A 20,081-nucleotide genomic window follows, 5' to 3' on the forward strand; every position below is an offset into this window, starting at 1 on the left:
TGCAGAGTTCAACGGAGGAAACCTGAGAGAAACGGGCTCTCGATATCTAACGGATAGATGGATGGACACAGCACCAGTGTGGACCAGCGGGGTCCCTGAGTTCATTTACTGGATCAGGACTGATGGTGGTGAAGCAGCCCAGTGAAACCAGAAGCCAGGACTGGACTGGACTGGGGTGGGCGGAGACGAGGAGGACAGATCCAGGGAAAGAAGGAGGGGTTAGTGGCTGGAAGCCCAGTAAGACGAGCTGACGGTCAGACTGAAGAATTTCAGTAAGGCTCAAATCCAACTGTGACTCACTGACATACAGAGGTTTAAATCAACAGAGGAAGAAGGAGAGGTAAAGAGGGGAACTGGTGAGACAGGGGCAGAGACCAGCCCTGAAAACCAGGACTTGTGTCTGAAATAAAAAACAAACTTCAGTCTGAGCGTCTTCAACACAAAGTTCATCTTAAACTGAATCAAACCATCATTAAACTGAACTAGGTGGTGTCAGACTCCACCCTCTGATGATGATGATGACAGACTGGCAGCAGATCAGTCTGAGCTGAGTGGGCAAACAGCAGCTCCACCCTGAGACACTCTGCAGCCAAACATGCAGCTGTAACGTTTCCATATGGACTCAGTGAAACTGATGAAGGGACATTTATCCTCCAACAACATTCTCTTCAGGTATTCCTTCCCCTTCGATCAGCTTTTAAGAGCTGAAGTTGAACTGGACTTCTTTTAGGTTTCTTGAAGACGTTTCACCTCTTCATCAGTTCTAGAGACTGGTTGGGGAGTCCCAGGTGTCTAGTCTCTTGGAGGTGGTCCTGAGGTGGCCCACCAACTGGGCTCAAGTGACCCTAATAACTCACATGACCACAGGTTCTCAGGACCACCTCCAAGAGGTTAAACATCTGGGACTCCCCAACCAGCCTCTAGAACTGATGAACCCTTTAAGATGAGAGGTGAAACATCTTCACGAAACCTAAAAGAAGTCCAGATGCCTTCAACTCTAGCACTAAAGACCACCATGATCTGGATGACTGAGAACCTACACAGATCAGGAGCAAACTGTCACAAAAACAGCCTGTTAATCTCAGCAGCAACACTTTCTTCCACTTTCAGGTGTAACTCCTTCACCTCAGTGTTTTCTGTTCACTGAATTCCAGAGTAACAGCCATTGTTGCGTCATGTGGTTCATTGCTCCTGCTCCTGGTAACAACATTAATAATAACATCTCAAGGCACCATCCAGGCGCTGCAGCAAATGAAAATACATATAGTACAAATCATCAACTTCCTGAAAGTTTACATGAATGATACAAAAAGTATCTTTACATTGAAGCATGTGTGTGAGTTAGCAGCGTTCCAGTTAAGAAGTCGGAAAAACACAGAAGCCTTTAATATTGCTCTTTTGTGAAACTAATAAGACTGAACTGCTATAAACAGGAACATTAGCAGAGTGTTTACTGCTGCTGATGTGAGGAGCAGCCATCTTGGATTCTTATGTCGGAATTGGTGGGGTTGCTCCAACTTTCTGAGTTGGAATTCTGACTTCAGGGGGCGTTTAGAAATATAACGTGTTGACTATAATCCAAGTATAAAAATTTTCAATTTTCACATTTTACATGTCCCTACATCTCAGATTACAAATTAAGAATCCAGAGCACATATAACTAGTCTCCCTGGCTTTTTTGGCAGCTGCAGTTTTAATTTTGTCGTTGGAGACTTTAAATTCCTCATAAACTGAAAGAATTAATGCGTGCTCTTCATCTGAGAGATATGGTACACGGCCAAACCTGTGTTACAGGTGAAACAGCATTTAGCAGAGGAGCTCCACCCCTGATCTGTTTCACCTGAGGTAAACCAGGAAACAGTTTGTTCTTCGATCAGATTCACCTTCAGACCAAACTAACAGCTTCCTCTGAGTGAGTCCAGCTACAGGAGAGAAAAGAGGAAAACTACAACACTGCTGCTTCAACCTGCTGACTCTCCACACACTGAAGGTGAGTTTGACTAAAACCACCACTCAAAGTGAAAGTGAATCTCAGTGAAGTTAGTAGAGGAGGGAGGGGAGCCATGACTGACTGTACTTTCGGTCTGCTGTGTTTTCAGCTTCACTCAGACTAAATGGCTTCCAGATCAGAGGAGGATCTCTGCTGTCCGGTCTGTCAGGAGGTCTTTAGAGATCCTGTTGTTCTGTCATGTAACCACAGCTTCTGTAAAGACTGTCTGAAGAGATGGTGGAGAGAGAAACCAACACCAGACAGTCCAGTTTGTAAGAGAAGATCTTCAAGGTCAGAACCACCCTGTAACCTGGTGTTAAAGAACCTGTGTGAGTCCTTCTTACAGGAGAGAGATCAGAGATCTTCAGAGGCTCTCTGCAGTCTGCACTCTGAGAAACTCAAACTCTTCTGTCTGGACCATCAGCAGCCAGTGTGTGTCGTCTGCAGAGATTCAGAAAAACACTCCAACCACAGCTTCAGACCCATCGATGAACCTGCACAACAACACAAGAAGGAACTTCAGGAAACTCTGGAGCCCTTAAAGAAGAAGTTAGAGAGTTTAGAAGAAGTTAAAGTGAAGTTTGATCAAACAGCAGAACACGTTAAGGTCCAGGCCCGACACACAGAGAGGCAGATTAAGGAGCAGTTTAAGAAGCTTCACCAGTTTCTAGAAGAGGAAGAGGAGGCCAGGATGGCTGCACTGAGGGAGGAAGAGGAGCAGAAGAGTCAGATGATGAAGGAGAAGATGGAGGCTCTGAGCAGAGAGATAGCAGCTCTTTCACACACAGTCAGAGCCACAGAGGACGAGCTGAGAGCTGAAGACGTCTCATTCCTCAACAACTACAAGGCTGCAGTGGAAAGAGTCCAGCAGCGCCCCCTGCTGGAGGATCACCAGCTGCTCTCAGGAGCTCTGATAGACCAGGCCAAACACCTGGGCAACCTGACCTTCAACATCTGGAACAAGATGAAGGACATGGTCTCCTACAGTCCTGTGGTTCTGGACCCAAACACTGCTCATCCAGGACTGATCCTGTCTGAAGATCTGACCAGTCTGAGACAAGGAGAGAAACAGCAGCTTCCTGACAATCCAGAGAGATGTGATATTTACTGCTCTGTCCTGGGCTCTGAGGGTTTTAACTCAGGGACTCACAGCTGGGACGTCGAGGTTGGAGACAATAAACACTGGGAACTGGGAGTGTTAGCAGAGTCTGTCCAGAGGAAGGGAGACATCATATGGTCTGGATTATGGAGAATAAGGTTCTATGGAGGTAAATACTCAGCATGGTCACCATCAGCTCCAGTCACTGTTCTCTCAGTGAAGAAGAATCTCCAGAGGATCAGAGTGAATCTGGACTGGAACAGAGGAAAGTTGTCGTTCTCTGATCCTGATACTAACACACACATACACACCTTCACACACACTTTCACTGAGAAGATGTTTCCATACATTGACACTGTGGATAATCTCCCAGTGAGGATGTTACCAGTGAAGGTCTCTGTGACAGTGGAACAGATCAGTCAGAGATAAAGAGGATGATCAGATTTATAATGTTGTTTGTTTCTTAAAGGGAAAAGTCAGAGAATTTAACGTCTTAAACTGCACCTGTCCTCCTGCTGTCTCATTATTCCAAAGCTCTGTTTATTTCTCTTTCACTTCTTTTATTTCCATCTTCTTCTTTTCTAGTTGAACTATTTGCTTTTTCTTTCTATTGTCAAACTTTTCATATGTGAAAAATTTTCTGATCATCTGATCATTTTCTGATCTTTATATTTGGTTTGGTTTCATTGATTCTGTGTCATTGATGTTAAATTATTTTATTACTGTGACTTACTTATTACTGTGTGGAGCTGTGAAGAGCAGCAAACTGATCCAAATTTTTTAAAAAAACAACATATTTATCAATAACTGCAGGTTTGATCAGCTGATCATTGTTCAGATTCTACAAATTTTATTTTAAATTCTCGTCCAGATGATAAAGTTTGAGAGGTGATTAAATGTTGAATTACACATATAAAATGTTTCACATATATAGAACCTGTACATATAAGATGATTTTGTCTGTAAAAGTGTTTTCATTCATTCAACTGAACATTTAAATTCATCATAAATGCTGATTGTACATTTATTCATCAACAGAATAAAATATTGTCCTGACTTGGTGTCGTATTCTGTTTTTCTGTTTAATATTTAAAAGTCTCTGCTTCTGTTAACGTTCACACAGTTTTAATAAAAACTAGGTTTAGTGTGAAACACAGTTGATCTTCTTCTTTAAATAATTCATGTTTTACTTCACTGCAGTGAAGTCAGCAGGAGGATCAATGTAAAATCATCATTTCTAAGTTTAAAAGCTGATATTTGCTCCTGAGTGAAATATAATTCTGGTTTTAAATTTTTCTTTGTGGTGAGAACGAAACAAACACTTTGACAAACTGTGGAAACGTTTCTCACATCAGAGGAGGAAAAACTAAAAACTGAACCACAAAACAGAGATAAACCCAGAGAGAGAGAGTGACAGCACGAGGACAGAAGTCATGTTAATGTTAGGACTAGGGATCGACTGATTATCGGCCGGGCCGATTATCGGCACCGATATTCTGCATTTTGACGCATATCGGCATTGGCCTTCTTTTTTTTTTTTTAATCAGACGCCGATAAGAAATCAATTTAAAACGGGGGCATGTCCCGCCCACAGCACCATCTGATTAGTTACACACAGAGCGGGTAACAGCCAATCAGCAGCGAAAGCTGTGCATGCACAGTGTTCACACACCTAACCCTAACACCACAATCTGGTGCTGCTCAACTGGGACTACTAATTGATTTGAGACTCACATTTCTGTGCAAATTTTAACTTTGTTTTATTTACTTTATAAAACTTCAGGAAGCTGTTTATTTATTTGTTTATTTAAAATTTCAGTTAACTTTATAAGACATGCTGCTGAACCTGGGAGCTCCCTGCACTTTTTGTTAGAATTTTAAAACAAAGATGTCTATCGTCTAAGATAAAAAAAACCTTTAACATGTTGCAAATCTAAAAAGCTGTTTAATAAACATATGCTTAAAGGCATTTAAACAAAGTTAAGTGTTGGAGTTTGTATTATTCAAAATTTTGACGCCAATATTTTCACTTTTACTGCGGATCTACAGGATCGGTCTACAGGACACAGGTTTAGGACTACAGGACACAGGTGTAGGTCTACAGGACACAGGTGTAGGTCTACAGGACACAGGTTTAGGACTACAGGACACAGGTGTAGGTCTACAGGACACAGGTTTAGGACTACAGGACACAGATGTAGGTCTACACCTGTATACAACAGGTAGACTGAGGTGTGTGACAGAAGCAGCTGCAGAACAAACACACATTTCAACACTGACAGAACGTCCATGTTCAGTCTGTTAATGAATCAGATGAACTGATCTCAGAGCAGTAGCTGTGATCTCACTGAACCTTCAGCATCTGTGTGGTGGAGTTTAATCTGACGTCAGCTGTGTGTGTGTGTGTGTGTGTGTGTGAGTGTGTGTGTTGAGTCACAGTTGGTCTGTTGAACGTCTTCAGGAGGAATTCAGCCTCAGCTGAGCAGCTCTAAATGTTTCCAGATGGAGGGAACGCCCCACCACCGCTTCCTGTGGCCCTCCGTCCCTCCCTCTAATCCTCCATCACTCCTTCACTCCATCCCTCTCTCCCTCCACCCGTCCAGCTGAGGCCTTTAACTGCTGCCGTCATCCAGACTGACTCAATAGAGAGCAACAGGGACAAAATAACCAGAAAAAAGCACTTTGTCATGTTGATGTTCTTGGAGTTTAGAGCAGAAAAACTGAAACTGAGGAAATTAATCAGCTTCTGATCCATCACTGAGCAAAAACTCTCCACATGCAGGCAGAGCTGTGTTTCCTTCTCGTTTTCTATCACAGCTGGACTGATGGTCGACACTCGACACTGGAAGTCGTCAGCTTGGATTCTGGGAAGATTTGCCGAATGTGTCTCATTATTTTCTGATACTTTAGAAACAAAATGATTTATCTATGTGCCAAGAGAACAATAAATAATGGAAGAAACTGTTGGTTTGCAGCTCTAATAAAATGTATTTACAGCAGTAGATCAGAATATCTTCACAGCTACTTAAAACACAGCCCTTATTGTAAATGCAGAGGCTCTAAATGACTAAATGTCACGCCTTAAAGAAGCAGGGCTGGAGGCTCGGTGATGCTGGGGTTAGAAACAGGGGTGGATGGTGAATTCCTGCAGCTGGTGAACTGAACAGTCACTATATCCCTCTGAGCTGAGGGTTATTAAACTGCTCCGAGCTAAAATCTCTCTTCATCTCTTGGCCGAGGCGCAGGACAAAATGCACCGGAAACAGATTCCGTGAATAAATGAGATGAAACATGTGAAGATCACAAATGAAGAGAAACAAACATCCGATCATGTTCATGTTTTCATCCTTTGTTACTGTTCAAACAGCAGATAAAACAGCTTCATCTCAGGCTAAGCTAAGTATGCTAGCTAGTACAGTCTCTCTTTTTTACACTGTAAAACAACAGCCTGTCATTTACATCACGCAGGTGAGTTTTCATGCTTGTTGCACCACAGTGATCAACCAGTTTGCAGTTTGCCCACATTTAACCAAAAAAAAAAAAAAACAACTGAGTCCAAAAACTGAAAATCAAACACTGAACAAACAAACAGTCAAATAATCGAATATGCAGGTCCAGCTCTAGTACTTTCCTTTGTCAAATTCCTCAAAATTCAATCCAGAAACTCCCAAGGTTCTCAAGGTTCATTAAAGAGACATATTTAGTTACTTTCACAAGAAATCTGTAAATGCAGCTGTGATCCTGCTCACTGATCTCTGTTGACTTTTATTTGCCAAATTTGTAACAACTTCTCTTTTTCAACAGATGGATTTTTCTCTTTTCTTCCTCCTCTGGTCGTCAGTTTGGATTCTGACAACTTCTCTAAAACCATCTCCACCTCCTCAGCTGAACATCAGAACATCCAACACTACACAAAAATGAAAAGTCACCTCAGAGGAATTTTTATGGGCTCCTCACACAGAGACCACATGGGGACCTCAGAGGGATCCCTGAGGAACTCCTTCATGAGGGTTTTATGAGCAGTAACAGGACTGTTTCTCACAGCATTAGAAAGTTCAGGATACAGTCAGAATTATTTGACTGCAATTGTTGGCTCCACACCCAACATCTCACTGCTGTCGTATAAACACTGAGCTACAACTGAAGGATGTATCTGGGTCTGGACAAAACTCTGGAATTGGTGCAGTATTAATCAGGAACAATGAACCCAGCCACCACCAACAGCTCCTGCAATGTAATCCAATAGGCAATCGTCCACGTCAAAGTCCGTCCACTAAAGTTCTTGTTTTTACCACTGACAGACTCAGATTGTTCTTCTCAGTGTCTGAAACATGATGATAGGATTCAACAGAGACAGAACTTTTTATCAAAGAGGAAGATCCTTTTAGTTTAACCAGAAACATCTCTATATATCAGACACACTAACAGATGGAGGCAGTGGTATTCCAGCAGCTGTTAGTGTCTGGTAGTGATTGTGTGATACTTCTACTGATGTAAAAGATTTAATGTCTGATACTGACATTGTATACCAAGTCCATATTTCAAAATGGCAGAAGTGTATTAAAAGATATTTTTTGTATCTGAACGTTTTGCAACTCAGCAGCTTCAGCAGCTGTGACTCACTCATGGAAGACAAGATGTCGTATTGAGAAATAAAACTGAAGATTTTGTTCTGTTTTTACAGTACTGACTCTGTGTACCGTTTGTAAAACATTCGTCCACAGAGGGAGATTTCCTGATGTTTCAGTCTTTTGCCATTTTTTTTGCACAGAATGATTTGAGCTTAAATTAAAAACTACATTGTGTTTTATCTGAGTTAAAATGTGTAACAAGAGGATGCTGCAATTAAAACACATTATTAAACAGAGTAATGGTACATAATTAATACTACAAGTCATCGCCTCCACCCTCATGTTTAATGTTCAGGGTTCAGTCTGTAGAAACGTCCCTGACAGTTGGTTCCTGTGTGAATGTTGTTGGTCAGTTTCTCTGGTTTCAGATCTGCATTTATAAACTCTGAGGTTTCGGATCAGCAGCCGCAGCTGAAGAAAAGCTGCAGCACTGATTCCTCAGTGGAAACAGACTGAGACAAAACAGGAAGTGAGACCAAAAAGAGGCATAAAGAATTTCACAAGTAAATTTTTTAGTCTCAGCAGCACTGGGAGTCTGTCCTGAGAGACACTAAAATCTAAAGGGTTCATCCTCTGAGGAGCACAGACGGGATCAGGATGTACCAGCCACCCATTCATTTAGATTTTTTTGGGAAGGTACAAGTTTCAATTTTGTTCTCATGGTGGAGATGATGAAAAAGTCATAAGGTCACCAAAACCATAGTGGTTTATCCTCTGAGGATCATGAACATCTCTGCAGTTTCTGTTGAAATATTTTGTTACTGCAACCTTCATCCTGACATGGAGCATGAACGTCTGAACCACAATGTCAACCTGATGGTGGTGCAAGAGGAAAAGTCAGAGGAGCATTAAGGTCGGCTGGATTCATCCTGAAGGGAACATGAATGTCTGAAGCAGAGTTCATCTGAATCCATCAAACAGTTGTTGACATGTTTCAGTTCCAGACAAACACTGTCACAATAACATAACGATGTAAACGAGCATGTTTCCTGAACTGTACGGCTGCTGTGACCTCTGACCTCCGCTGCCTGTCACTTCAGTCTGTAACTGAGCTTCACTTAAATGTTGAGTGACGACTGAATGTGGAGGCCCACTGCTCCCTGGATTCATACAATATGAGGAAGTCAAAGAAACTCAAGGACTATTATGCAACAACACAAAGGACCGGCAGCACACACACACACACACACACACACACAGTCATGTTTTCATCACTTCAGAGGACATTACACTGACTCACATTAACTTCCTGGAGAATTACTCAAACTGTTTGCTGAACCAAGTCTCCACAGTTAGTGACACTTTCAGTGTAATCCTGCTGACAAACCAACACACACACACACACACACACACACACACACACAACAACAGGACCTCCTCTGTGGACAAACACTGAGGGATGAATCAGTCTCCATGGTGTTGAACCATGAACTGACACACTGTTGTTCTGACTGATTAACACACAGCTCCTACCTCTGCTGATCCGCTGTTTCTCTCCTGACAGGATACCAGGAGTGTCGATGATGCTGATGCTCTGAAGAACCTGATTGGGCATCTGAGAGCAGATAAACCTGAACACACACACACACACACACAGGAGGAGAGAGTGAGTCAGGTATCAGGTATAAAACACTTCTGTTACGTTTCACTTCACAACGTCACAATGTGAGCAGTTCATTTATTTAGGAAATCTCATTACGATCACATGCTCTGTGATTTCTGTCTTTAAAAAATGTCCAAGTGGTGTAGCCGTACCTGGCTGCAGTGGACCACTCAGATCTGCACATGACTGCTTGGTATTTAACGGTTTTGTTTGTGTCTATGCCAACGCTGAGCAACATTAAAATAAACATTAGCAGAAGAGTGAAAAGATAAAGAGGGAGCCACGTTTCCATTTGACTGATACTGTAGAGGCTGAAAACAGAGCTCAGCTACTTCACAGCCTTATAACTATCTCGATGTATCGTAACACAACTTATAAAGCTACAGCTTTAAGACACAGGCCTCAGGTCCTGGTGATGATGAATGAACTACACTTTGACCACAGCTGTCCTCTCTACTACTCTCAAAAATTCATTTAGCAGAAATTGTAACTGCGTGTAGGCATAAAGAGATCCTCCATTTTAAATTAAAAATGGCTCTTATTATATCCAGATAAAAGTATCAAAGCACCTGTTAAAAGTCACCAGAATACAGGAAGTGACATCGACTCTGAATGCTTCCTACACCCATGTCTCAGTATATAAATAAACCAAGTCTGAAGATGAATGACTCAGCACCATCCTGTGGAGGTCACTCCATCATGTTCCAGTTCATCTGCGGCAGCTCAGACCAGAGCAGCTGATTTATCTCTCCTGCTTATTGTTTCACTCAGGAAAGGATCCAGGTTGTTTGACATGTGAGGACGTACAGACTCGTCTGTCTGACTGTGTAATAAACTGGGTGTGTGAGTGTGTGTACAGAGTGTGTATTTATCCGGAGGTTTGACCTGCACATTCATAGAAACGTGGAAACTTTAAATCTGTCGTTGGCGCTCGACAAAAAGCTTCTATCACAACTGAAGCAGAAACATTTGTAGAAACATGACGAGGATGTTGTTGATGTAGATGTGTGACGAGTAACAACACAAACACACTAACAGATGGAGGCAGTGGTATTCCAGCAGCTCCTGTGCTCTGCTCAGTAAAATCCCGTTTTTGTTAATGGAGCCTGGCAGTGATATATAGAGAGAAGAAAAATATGTAAAACAAATACAGGCAGTTATTTAAAACTAGACAGAAAAACTGCCCAGCAGATTTTCTATATGGCTGGAATTCTGGAATATTAACGGCCATATTGGTTGTCAATATTGTTATTAAAACATGCAGCAGGAAAACAGTCCTTTGTGATAAAAGGCAGATTTGGAGACAAACCTCACATGAGTTTAGATCTGAGTCAAAGTCGCTTGTAGCTGCACCGATTCCAAAGACTTCTGGAAGATTTTTACACCCCAACACTCTCAGCATGACTCTGACATGTCTGAGCAGACACCCCTCAGAGTTCAGTCCTGATGACTGCTTTAAATAAATTACATCTGTTGGATCAAACACTGTTAAAACGGATGTTTAGTAGTTGTTTTATATGGGCGGAATTTCTGAATATTAACAGACAAATTGGCCAAAAGAAAAAAAAAAACTAAACTCCAGCATAAACTCAGTGCAAAAAAATCCACTGTTTACAGCAGCATTTTGTCATCTTCCAGTCGACCACACTGCAGACAGAAAGGTGAATACCAGCATGGAGAGTGAAGGTGAGACAGAACCAGGTGACTCTGAACAGGAGAAGGACCGGCTGAGATTTCTGTCACATCGCTCAGCCCCACCACAGGAGCCATTTCTACTTCTGGGGTCACGAGTACAAACTACAGTTGGAATGAATCCGATTTATAGGAGGGATCAAAACTTTCATTTCCTGTTTTACCAGATTTTCTTAGACAGTAAATCTGACGTGTGTGTAGACTTTGATTTGCACTAAAAATAGTTTTTGTTTGTGTGTGAGACCCCCCCCACCTCCACCTAGTATTACATTTAAAGTTAAATTTAGCAGACAGACAGCAGCAGCTATAAATCGGCCTCGGAGCGTCCGAGCTGCAGGCTGGCAGCGGGAAAAAACAAAACCGCCGCTCTGACACGTGGTGACGCACACGCACTTCCCCCTGGAAACAATAACTTATTGTGGAAAGTTCCTCCGTCGCAGCGACCGGGACGAGATGGGATTCCTGGTTAGAGGAATGCCTCGGGTACACATCAACACACACATATATAAAAACACACACGCACAGTTTGAGGGTCGACTGTCCTTCCACTTCCTCTTAGAAATATTTCTGGACAGAGGAAATACGTTTGGACCAGCGTGTTTTAGCTAAATTTAAACCCCAGATATGAACTCTGAGGTCTGAGGAATCTGACAGCCGACTGTGTGTGTGTGTGTGTGTGTGTGTGTGTGTGTGTGTGTGTCTGGGGTGAAGGAGGTCACTTCCCAGGTTGTGAGTGTTTTGAGGAAAGCAGTGACAGGAGCGTGAAGAGCTGCCATCACTGGAACTTTAAAGCAGTGATTCTACTACTGCTGGACCTGTACCATTATTATTCTCTGATAATCTTTTCCTCCACAGATGTCTGTGAAGATTCTCAGTGGAGCTATTTCTTTGTTCTCTTTTCTTAATTCTTTGTGACTTGATGAAGAGAACTTTTTATTTGCTTGTTTTGCTGTTGTGGAAGAATAAAAGAATATTTCAAAAAACAGGTCAGGTACCAAAATCCAATAAATCTTGTGCCAACCAGTCCAGTTGCAGTTAACCAATGCATGAATTCTTGAGTTTGTGAGGTCGCCATTAACTTGACCTATGACCTATGACCACCAAAATATAATCAGTTCATCCTTGAGTCCAAGTGAACATTTGTATCAAATCTGATGAAATCCCCTCACAGTGTTAATGAGATATCATGTGGACAGACAGACGACCTGACACACAGGTACAAAAAATATAATTAAAAAATATATATAATTAAAATATCATTATACATCACATTCAGCTTTTGATACTTTACATTCATCTGTCAATAGTTTTGTACTTTTACTTACTTTGTAATATAGTTTCTGTTGTATTGATGCTTTAAAGTAAAAGATCTGAGGACTTGTTTCACCTCTGATCACTAAAGAGACTCTCTGCCATCCTCTGAATAAATGCTGGTCATGTGTGCAGAGAGTCACAGAAACTGAGGGCCTCAAACCTCAGCTGCTAACAGAAGATTTCCAGAGCAACTTTCATAGGAATGAGTTCTGTTAATACATCCATAATTACAGCCCATAAAATCCTCCCATATCCTATTCACACACATGTCTGGATTTCTGGTCGACAGTGCATATTCACAGAACACCCATTGCATTGTGGATGTCACAGTGTTTTAACTCCCCTCTGGATTTGACTGAGTGTGTGAGAGCAGGGAAATGTGAAGCTCTACAGTTCTACCATCAATCACTACGACAGCAGAAACTAAAAAAACATGAGCAAAGTGGAGAAAGGAGGAATCATTCTTATATTTCAGGGTCGGGTGGAGCTCTGAGGTCTTTACCGTCACATCAGTCTGCACCTCCCTTTATTTATCTAACATCTCTTCTGTGCTCCGTATCATTACAACACACACAGCAGAGAAACAGCAGCGGCTGCGTCACCCTGCTGGTCTGGGATCTGTGGATCATTCAGACGTCACAGGGAGGTTTAAGGTTCACTGACCTAATAACGCAGTTTAATTCATCACTGATTTCATAAGCTGCACGACGAAAAATGAGATTAAATGTAATGACCAGTGATTAAAATGATTAATGATAAACCCTGGAGATCAGCCAAGGAGCAAACAGAAATATTTTCATCTTGCAGAGTAATCCTCCAGCTGATTTGAGCTTTTATTAATTAGAACCTGCGGCATTTTATCTCCTGTCGTTTGATGATTTGTGTTTCTATCAAATCCAACCTTTGTTTCAGCAGCGTTTTGATGACTTTCCTCTGTTTGTGTGTTTACCTGTTGAGGAAGGAGTTTCCGAACGCGTTGAGTTTCCTGAAGGGTTTCTTGGGGTCGACCACCAGAGCGTTGCCGGGGACGACGCCTTCGTTCTCGCCGTACATCACTGCGATGAAGCCGTCGGTGGTCGGCTCAGGGCCAATCCTCATTCCTGGAAAATCCTGCTCCAACAGATACCTGGGACAAACAGGACGAAGGAAACACATTAAATATCATTGATTCAGCCTTCAGTTCGCTTTTGTTTTTATGACTGAATGAAAGTACTGTTGTTTCCTTAGGACAATGATTCCCAGGTGATATTAAAGACACGACCAACAAACATCAAAATCAAACATTAAAAACATGTCAAATATACTGCTACTGCACAGCTAAGACTGTAGACACTAAACTCTCACTTCAGATTCACATTTTCCAAGTTAGAAGCAATCAGAAATACCACGGAGAGTATGTGTGACAGGCTCATTAACACACTGTATGTTGGGTTTTACTTTCGTTGATGATGTTTTAGCAGTTGACCGGAAGGTTCTAGAGTTCCTTTAAGGTCACTGAAGATGTTCCATCACTGGTTTTAGGAGGTTTAGTAGTCATTAGGAAGGTCCATTAGGAGGTCCTTTAAGAGCTTGTAGTGCTCATTGAGGGTAGGTCAGTAAGGGTCTTTAGGAAGTCTAATGGTCACTTAGAAGGTTCTACATTTAGTTTTGGAAGCAGCCGTCAGTGAGAAGCTTGCAGAGGTCCTTTAGAAGGTTCAAGGAGTCTTGGAGGTTGTAGTGGTCCTTTAAGAGGTCCCAGAAGTCCAGAGGGTCTCTAGTGGGCCTTAAGGAAGTTCTGGTGGACATTAAGGAGGTTGTAGGTGTCTTTTGGAGGTTGAAGTGGTCCTTCATGAGGTCCTCGTAGTCCTCAGGTCCTAGCGCCTAGTAGGTTTCTAGGGATTTTGGGGGGTCCTCTGGATGATTCAACACCTACAGGAGATTTGGCAGTGATGTGTTGGACAGTGTTCCCCAGCTTCATCAGCAAAACAGCAAATGAAGGAAGGTCCTTTGGTTTGCTCAGACTACAGCTGCGTTGGTTTCAATTCACAGCTCTGAACCTGTTTCATTTGAGTAAAGCCAGTTTAGTTCATGGCACAAGCAGCCCTCCACAATCTACTCACTGTGGGTTCAACCTGATGGCACAGACCCAAAATGTGAACGTTGACCTTGTCGACCTCTCACAGGTTTTTCCTCATTAAAGAGAAGTGAGAAAGGAAGGAAGAGATGGAAGATGGCTGCAGCGAGTCTCGGTCCTCTGACTTCCTGATGTCACAGCCTGACAGATCCACATGGACTTCAAAGAGAGGAAAGTCAAAGACGGAAAACTACCAGAGACCGTTATTATGACATCTGAGCTGGCTGTCCATCCACACATCACGGTGCTCAGAGTTTAGTCACCATCACCAACAGTCATGTTTTCACTGAGCTGCTGATCCACAGGGATTTTCACTGTTATCAGCTGAAGTTTGGGAAATGATCAGCAGAGACTGTGATTATTCAGTTAGTGAGTTTGAAATGTGACCTATGTTCCTCCCTGTATTCTGTGCTCAAACTATGTTGAGGTCACATACGACAAATTTAACGCCCACGCCAATCTAAATATGAAAGCAGAAGGATCAGTGGGTGGTTAAACTCTACAGGGTTCATCCCCAGGGGAGCAGAAGTGGGATTTTTTTCAGCTTGTCAGATTTAAATATTTTTGTGTACAAGTGACAATGGTGTAAGAAGGTCAGGTGGTCACCAAAATCATTAAGACTCATTCTCTGGGCACCAGAAATATTTACAGCATTCATTTTAACAGCTGAATCCGTCACACTGCCTCTGATCCGGTCACCTTTTCTGTGTGGACTGATCGGAGACCACACTGCGACCTCTCTGTGGTCCTCGAGCCGTTCATTGGACCACCGTTAACTCTGGTTTCACTTCACCTCCGTCAGAGAGGAAGAAGAAGAAGAAGAAAATGAAATTTGTCGACTCTGCAATTTCCTGGCAACCTGTTCCCATGATTCATAGCATTCCTCTCCATTCGCATGATTCACAGCATTCCTCAGGGCAGGGTGGAGCCCTCAGTAGTGGGCCACACACACACACACACACACACACACACACACACACACACACACACACACACACACACACACACACACACTGCAGCTTGTATTGGATGTAAACTGACTGGTCGGTTGTGCTGCTCCAGTTTGCTGCCAAAACGTGTGAATGTTTGTACCCAATATGAACACAAACACACACACACACACACACACAACACTCAGACACACACTCTGTCTGCAGACATGAGATAAGGTCAGTGAAGTGTAACTGCAGCGAGATGACCTCAGCTCCCAGTCACTCTGTTAAATCCACTTCAGCTTTAAAAACCCAGAGACGTGAGACTCGCTGCAGATCAACAGTCACCTTACTGTGTTTGTCAGTTATGCAGTCAACATGTGGTCAAACAGCAGAGACCACAGTGAAACTGCTGCGTTGTTGCTGCGTTCAAGGACACGTTCAAGGGTGAAGTTTCTGACGTCTGTTTTAGACTTGGAACCTGTTCTGTAACATTTCATCTACCTGTTTTGTCATTTCTAAAAAGTTCTTACACACCATAAAGTCTGAAAACTGAAGAGTCCCACACACTGTCTGTCACTTGAACACACTCTATTAGGACAATGGTTCAGTCTACTTTAGAGAATAATGACGGACAATCGTCAACGTCAAAGTCCGACTAAAGTTCTTATTTTTGTCTCTGACAGACTCAGATTGTTCTTCTCAGTGTCTGACAGCATGATGATAGGATTCCTACAGAGACAGAGCTTTTTATTAAAGAGGAAGATCCTTTTAGTTTAACCAGAAACATCTCTATATATCTCTACCAGACTCCACTGACAAAAACAGGGGTTTTACTGGGAGCTGCTGGAATACCACTGCCTCCATCTGTTAGTGTGTCTGTGTTACTGTGAGACTTTCAGTGGTGGAAGAAGTAATCAGATACTTTACATAAGACACACACAGTAACAGAAACACACTTGGAGCCTCGGGCTAAACGTGTGTGTGTGATGTTTGTTTTGGTGTGAGAGAGGAGGTGGAGGAGTGGAAAAGTTAGGATGACAGACGCTCACCTTCTTCTTCTCACACTAAAACCACATTTGTTTCCCAACAGTTAAACCTGGCTCAGCTTCAATAAGCAGATTTCTGCTTGAATCAGGTTCTGGCTGCAGCTGACGTAGCTCCTAGCAGCAGAGTGCTGACTGTGTCTGCAGGTCTCGGCTCGTCCCTGCTGTCAGAGACACAGCTGGAAACACCTCTCTCTGCAGTAACCTCCTCCTGACGGAGCAGTCCTGCAGAAACGAGTCCTGACACATGAGCCACCAGGTCGTCGGTCACCTGTAGTTTTGGCAGCGTGTCGGACACCTGTCAGTGTTTATCAGCAACTTCAGGGGACTGAGCGTGTTAGAACAAAGGCCTGCACTGTGAGCCCGCTGCACTGATAAGCAAATCTAAAACTGGTGCTCTCTAAACCACACAGCTCCCTTCATTTATCTGACGTTTCAGAAAATGTTCTACCACTCGTCTCACTCACTGCAGAGCTTTAAATATGGAGATTTTCAAATGAAGTCTGGAGTTAACTTCCCTGTAAAGACTGAGCAGGGGAGTAAACACCTGGGTCATACCAAACTCCACTGAGAAAATATCCTATTTAAGACCTTTTTACAACTTTCACTGTAACACAGGAAAAAGACTGGTGTATTCAGAGTCCACTCTTCAGTTTTTGTTCTGTGAAGTTTGGTCTCAACCCAATGATATGCAGCTTAAAATGATATAAAACTAGCTAAAGAATCCTCACACTGAAGAAGCTGGAATAAACTAATCTCTAGTTTTTAACAGATAATCCCAGAGGTTTGTGATGCTGCTTTCAGGGACATCAGTCAGAAGAGAACAGGGATCATTTCATGTTTCATTTTCTGCTCAGCAGCTACAGCTTCCTCATTAAGACGTCGGCCTGATCACATTACTCTGCACTACAGCAGGAAGTGATGTCATGGGCCTGATTTATGAAAATCAATCATTAATAACTTTCAGATACACATTTCATTTTCATTATTTATTTTTATCTCTTTGAATTTACTTTGATTCTTTTTCCTCTTTTTTCCCTAATACTTAAAGATATTATCTTTATCTTCACTGACCTTCAAACATCTTAGAGTGTCAGTTCATTCATGAGCACGCTGGTGTGTGTGTGTGTGTGTGTGTGTGTGTGTGTGTGTGTGTGTGTGTGTGTGTCCTGTGTGTGTGTGTGTGTGTGAGAGGCTTTGGCAGTGTGCTGATCAGCTCTTTAACTCGTGACAACATGGCTGCCTCCAGGCAGAAACAGCCTCAGCCAGGACTTTAGAGAACCTGAGGATTAGAACGAGCTTTTCTCTGTTTCTGAGGCTGATGCTGGATATCGACTGGAATCATTGTGTTGGAAAGTGAACTTTATTAACGGTCAGATTTGAATGAATCCTGAAGGAAACAGTTTGAAAACCAAAAATGAAGGATGAATGTAAATATAAAACAAACCATGGCTGGATGAGCTGAGTCTCTGCACATTCTGATTAAAGACGTTCATTTTCCATTAAATGACTCGACTGAACTGAGAGATTCAAATGAACTAAACTCTGCAGGCGACAGATGATTTCATCAGTGTTTGAGCTGCTTCTCTGTTGTTTGGAAACACACGCAGTAATCTGCTTTACAGGAATAATATCAGCTGTGGGTCAGTGCAGGCTGGCTGACTGAACGGTGCTCAGCTAACGGCTGAATGACGCCACATCCTGCACCATACACATCATACATACACTACCTGTGTTTTTAAGCCTGTATTTGTTTACATGTTGGTGAACTGTCGTCATTACAGCAGCCGAATCAGCTGTGATCAGCTCCTGTCTGCAGTGAACCCACAGATGTTCAGACGTCTGTCACTGGATCACTGTGCTACTGAAGGAAACTTAAAAACAGCAGGAATGTGAATGAAGTTCTGCAGGAAGGAGAGTCACTCATCTTGAAGACTCGTCTCTAAAGTTCAAACATGTTTTATTTTAGCTGAGAAACGGAGTCTGTCTCTGTCTCTGCATCAATCACAAAAAACCTCAGGAAGTATCAGCTGCAGCTGCAGAATAAAGGAACATGCCGTGTAAATACACAGAACAATGGCAGATCAGTTACACAGATTGTTACTGTTTCCATGATGCTGTCATGTGTAACAGCACTACAGTACCCATGAGCCTCAGCTGGTGCCGGAGCCTGGGACAAAGTGGCCAAATCACACATGAGTCACAGTAGATTTCCACATGAGAGCTGCACAGACTCCACCTCAGACGACTGTTTCTGAGCTCACAAAACATCCCCAGTAATGGCACTGTAATCTGAACCCGGCTCCATCTTTCTGTCAGCTTACCAAGGTTAAATAATGAGGAGACCTTGGAGGGACACTCCTGCCAAACTCCATTGAAAAACTCTCCGTATTAAGGCCTTCCTGTCATTTGGCCACACTTCACACACTGTAAAGAAATGTTGAAGATATTTTCTCTTTACTAAAGGACACATTCACCTCATCTGCATAAATCTGAGCCACAAACACTTTAATCCTTTAATGACACTGCAGTTTTTTTCTGTTGCTTCCATTGCTGCCTTCCACCAGGATGCACATAGAGAAGGGGCGTAGCAAGCACAGAGGAACCAATGTGGACTTCCTAAATCTAGATCGGCTTTGGTGGATTTTATGTCAGCTGAATTTTACAGAAGACCAGACATATTTGTTTCATATCTTAGATGAAGCTGTGACACTTCTCTACCCACGTCCATGAGTGAAAGATGCAGATTTTAACAGAGTTCCTCTAAATAAGGTGCAGAAGGTGAACACAGGTTTACCACATGTGGCCAGTCTGTTAAACACCTCCTGATGGTGATCATACAAACATGTTCAATAAGTTCAGATTGGATTCTTTATTAAAGACAGAACCTGACACCTCAAACACTCCACAAGCGCCAAAAACCAGATCTGAAACTGAGCTTTACCTGAATGCAGATCGGTGTTGGTGGATTTTCATTGACCCGCATTAACAACGAGACTCAACACAGCTGTTTAACATCTTAGTTAATGTTCTGCCACTTCGCTGTGATCATCTAGAAGCAAGAGAGTCTAAAATAACCCGATTTCTAAATGAAGTCTGGTGTGAAGTTAAACCACAGGTGGAGGTGGTGTGGCCTCATCTCTCATGTTCACAGCTAACACTGCCGGTAACAGCGGGACCCGGCGGCGGTTCGTACCTGATGAAGGTGGTTTTCCCGGTGGAGTACTGGCCGACCAGCAGCACCATGGGCTTGCTCTGGAAGTCGGCGGCCTCCAGCGCCGGGGAGTGGAAGTCATGGAAGAGGTAGGTCTCCTCCAGCGGCAGCAGCTTCTTAGTGTACAGGGTCTGCAGCCCCTCCGTCACCGTCTGGTACATCTCTCCTTCCTTGTTGCGTCCACCTTGCTCCTGTTTGACCCAGCTGAACATGCTCACCGACCGGCTCGCTTTAACCCGCACTGACTGGCACGCTCGAGTCCAACTTCCCTGTTTCGATATTTCCAAATGTTCCGCTTGTTTTCGGCTCCTTTTTCTGCTGAGCGGAGGAAAGCGTCCGCGTGTGTGTGTGTGTGTGTGTGTGTGTGTGTGTTTGGCCCCGGGAGTCTCTGAACACACTGAACACACTGCCTCCTCTGTGTGAGTCTGTCTGTGGCCTGAGCGCCGC

At 43.0% G+C, this 20,081-nt stretch overlaps 2 protein-coding genes across 2 annotated transcripts in view; one reads left to right on the top strand and one right to left on the bottom strand.

Moving 5' to 3' along the window:
• The window catches only part of ehd4 (EH-domain containing 4), a 32,746-nt gene extending 12,665 nt beyond the window's left edge, over positions 1-20,081 (bottom strand). Inside the window, exons 1-3 of the mRNA XM_018661512.2 lie at positions 19,617-20,081; positions 13,279-13,455; positions 9,194-9,291 (exon numbers count right to left, since the gene is read on the bottom strand). Coding sequence (XP_018517028.1) covers positions 9,194-9,291; positions 13,279-13,455; positions 19,617-19,846 — 505 coding nt within the window. The 5' untranslated portion in view covers positions 19,847-20,081. The remainder of the gene's footprint in view (positions 1-9,193; positions 9,292-13,278; positions 13,456-19,616) is intronic.
• Positions 1,742-4,145, top strand: LOC108873354 (E3 ubiquitin-protein ligase TRIM39). Its single transcript, XM_018661513.2, has 2 exons — positions 1,742-1,990; positions 2,100-4,145. The coding sequence occupies exon 2, from the start codon at positions 2,115-2,117 to the stop codon at positions 3,516-3,518; it is 1,404 nt and encodes a 467-aa protein (XP_018517029.1). The 5' UTR covers positions 1,742-1,990; positions 2,100-2,114; the 3' UTR covers positions 3,519-4,145.

This window comes from Lates calcarifer, linkage group LG19 (genome assembly GCF_001640805.2).
Source record: "Lates calcarifer isolate ASB-BC8 linkage group LG19, TLL_Latcal_v3, whole genome shotgun sequence".
Classification (NCBI taxonomy): domain Eukaryota; kingdom Metazoa; phylum Chordata; class Actinopteri; family Centropomidae; genus Lates; species Lates calcarifer.

What these genes read in the sequence shown, in the direction of transcription:
- LOC108873354 (XM_018661513.2), top strand. Translation starts at nt 2,115, where the DNA reads ATGGCTTCCAGATCAGAGGAGGATCTCTGCTGTCCGGTCTGTCAGGAG.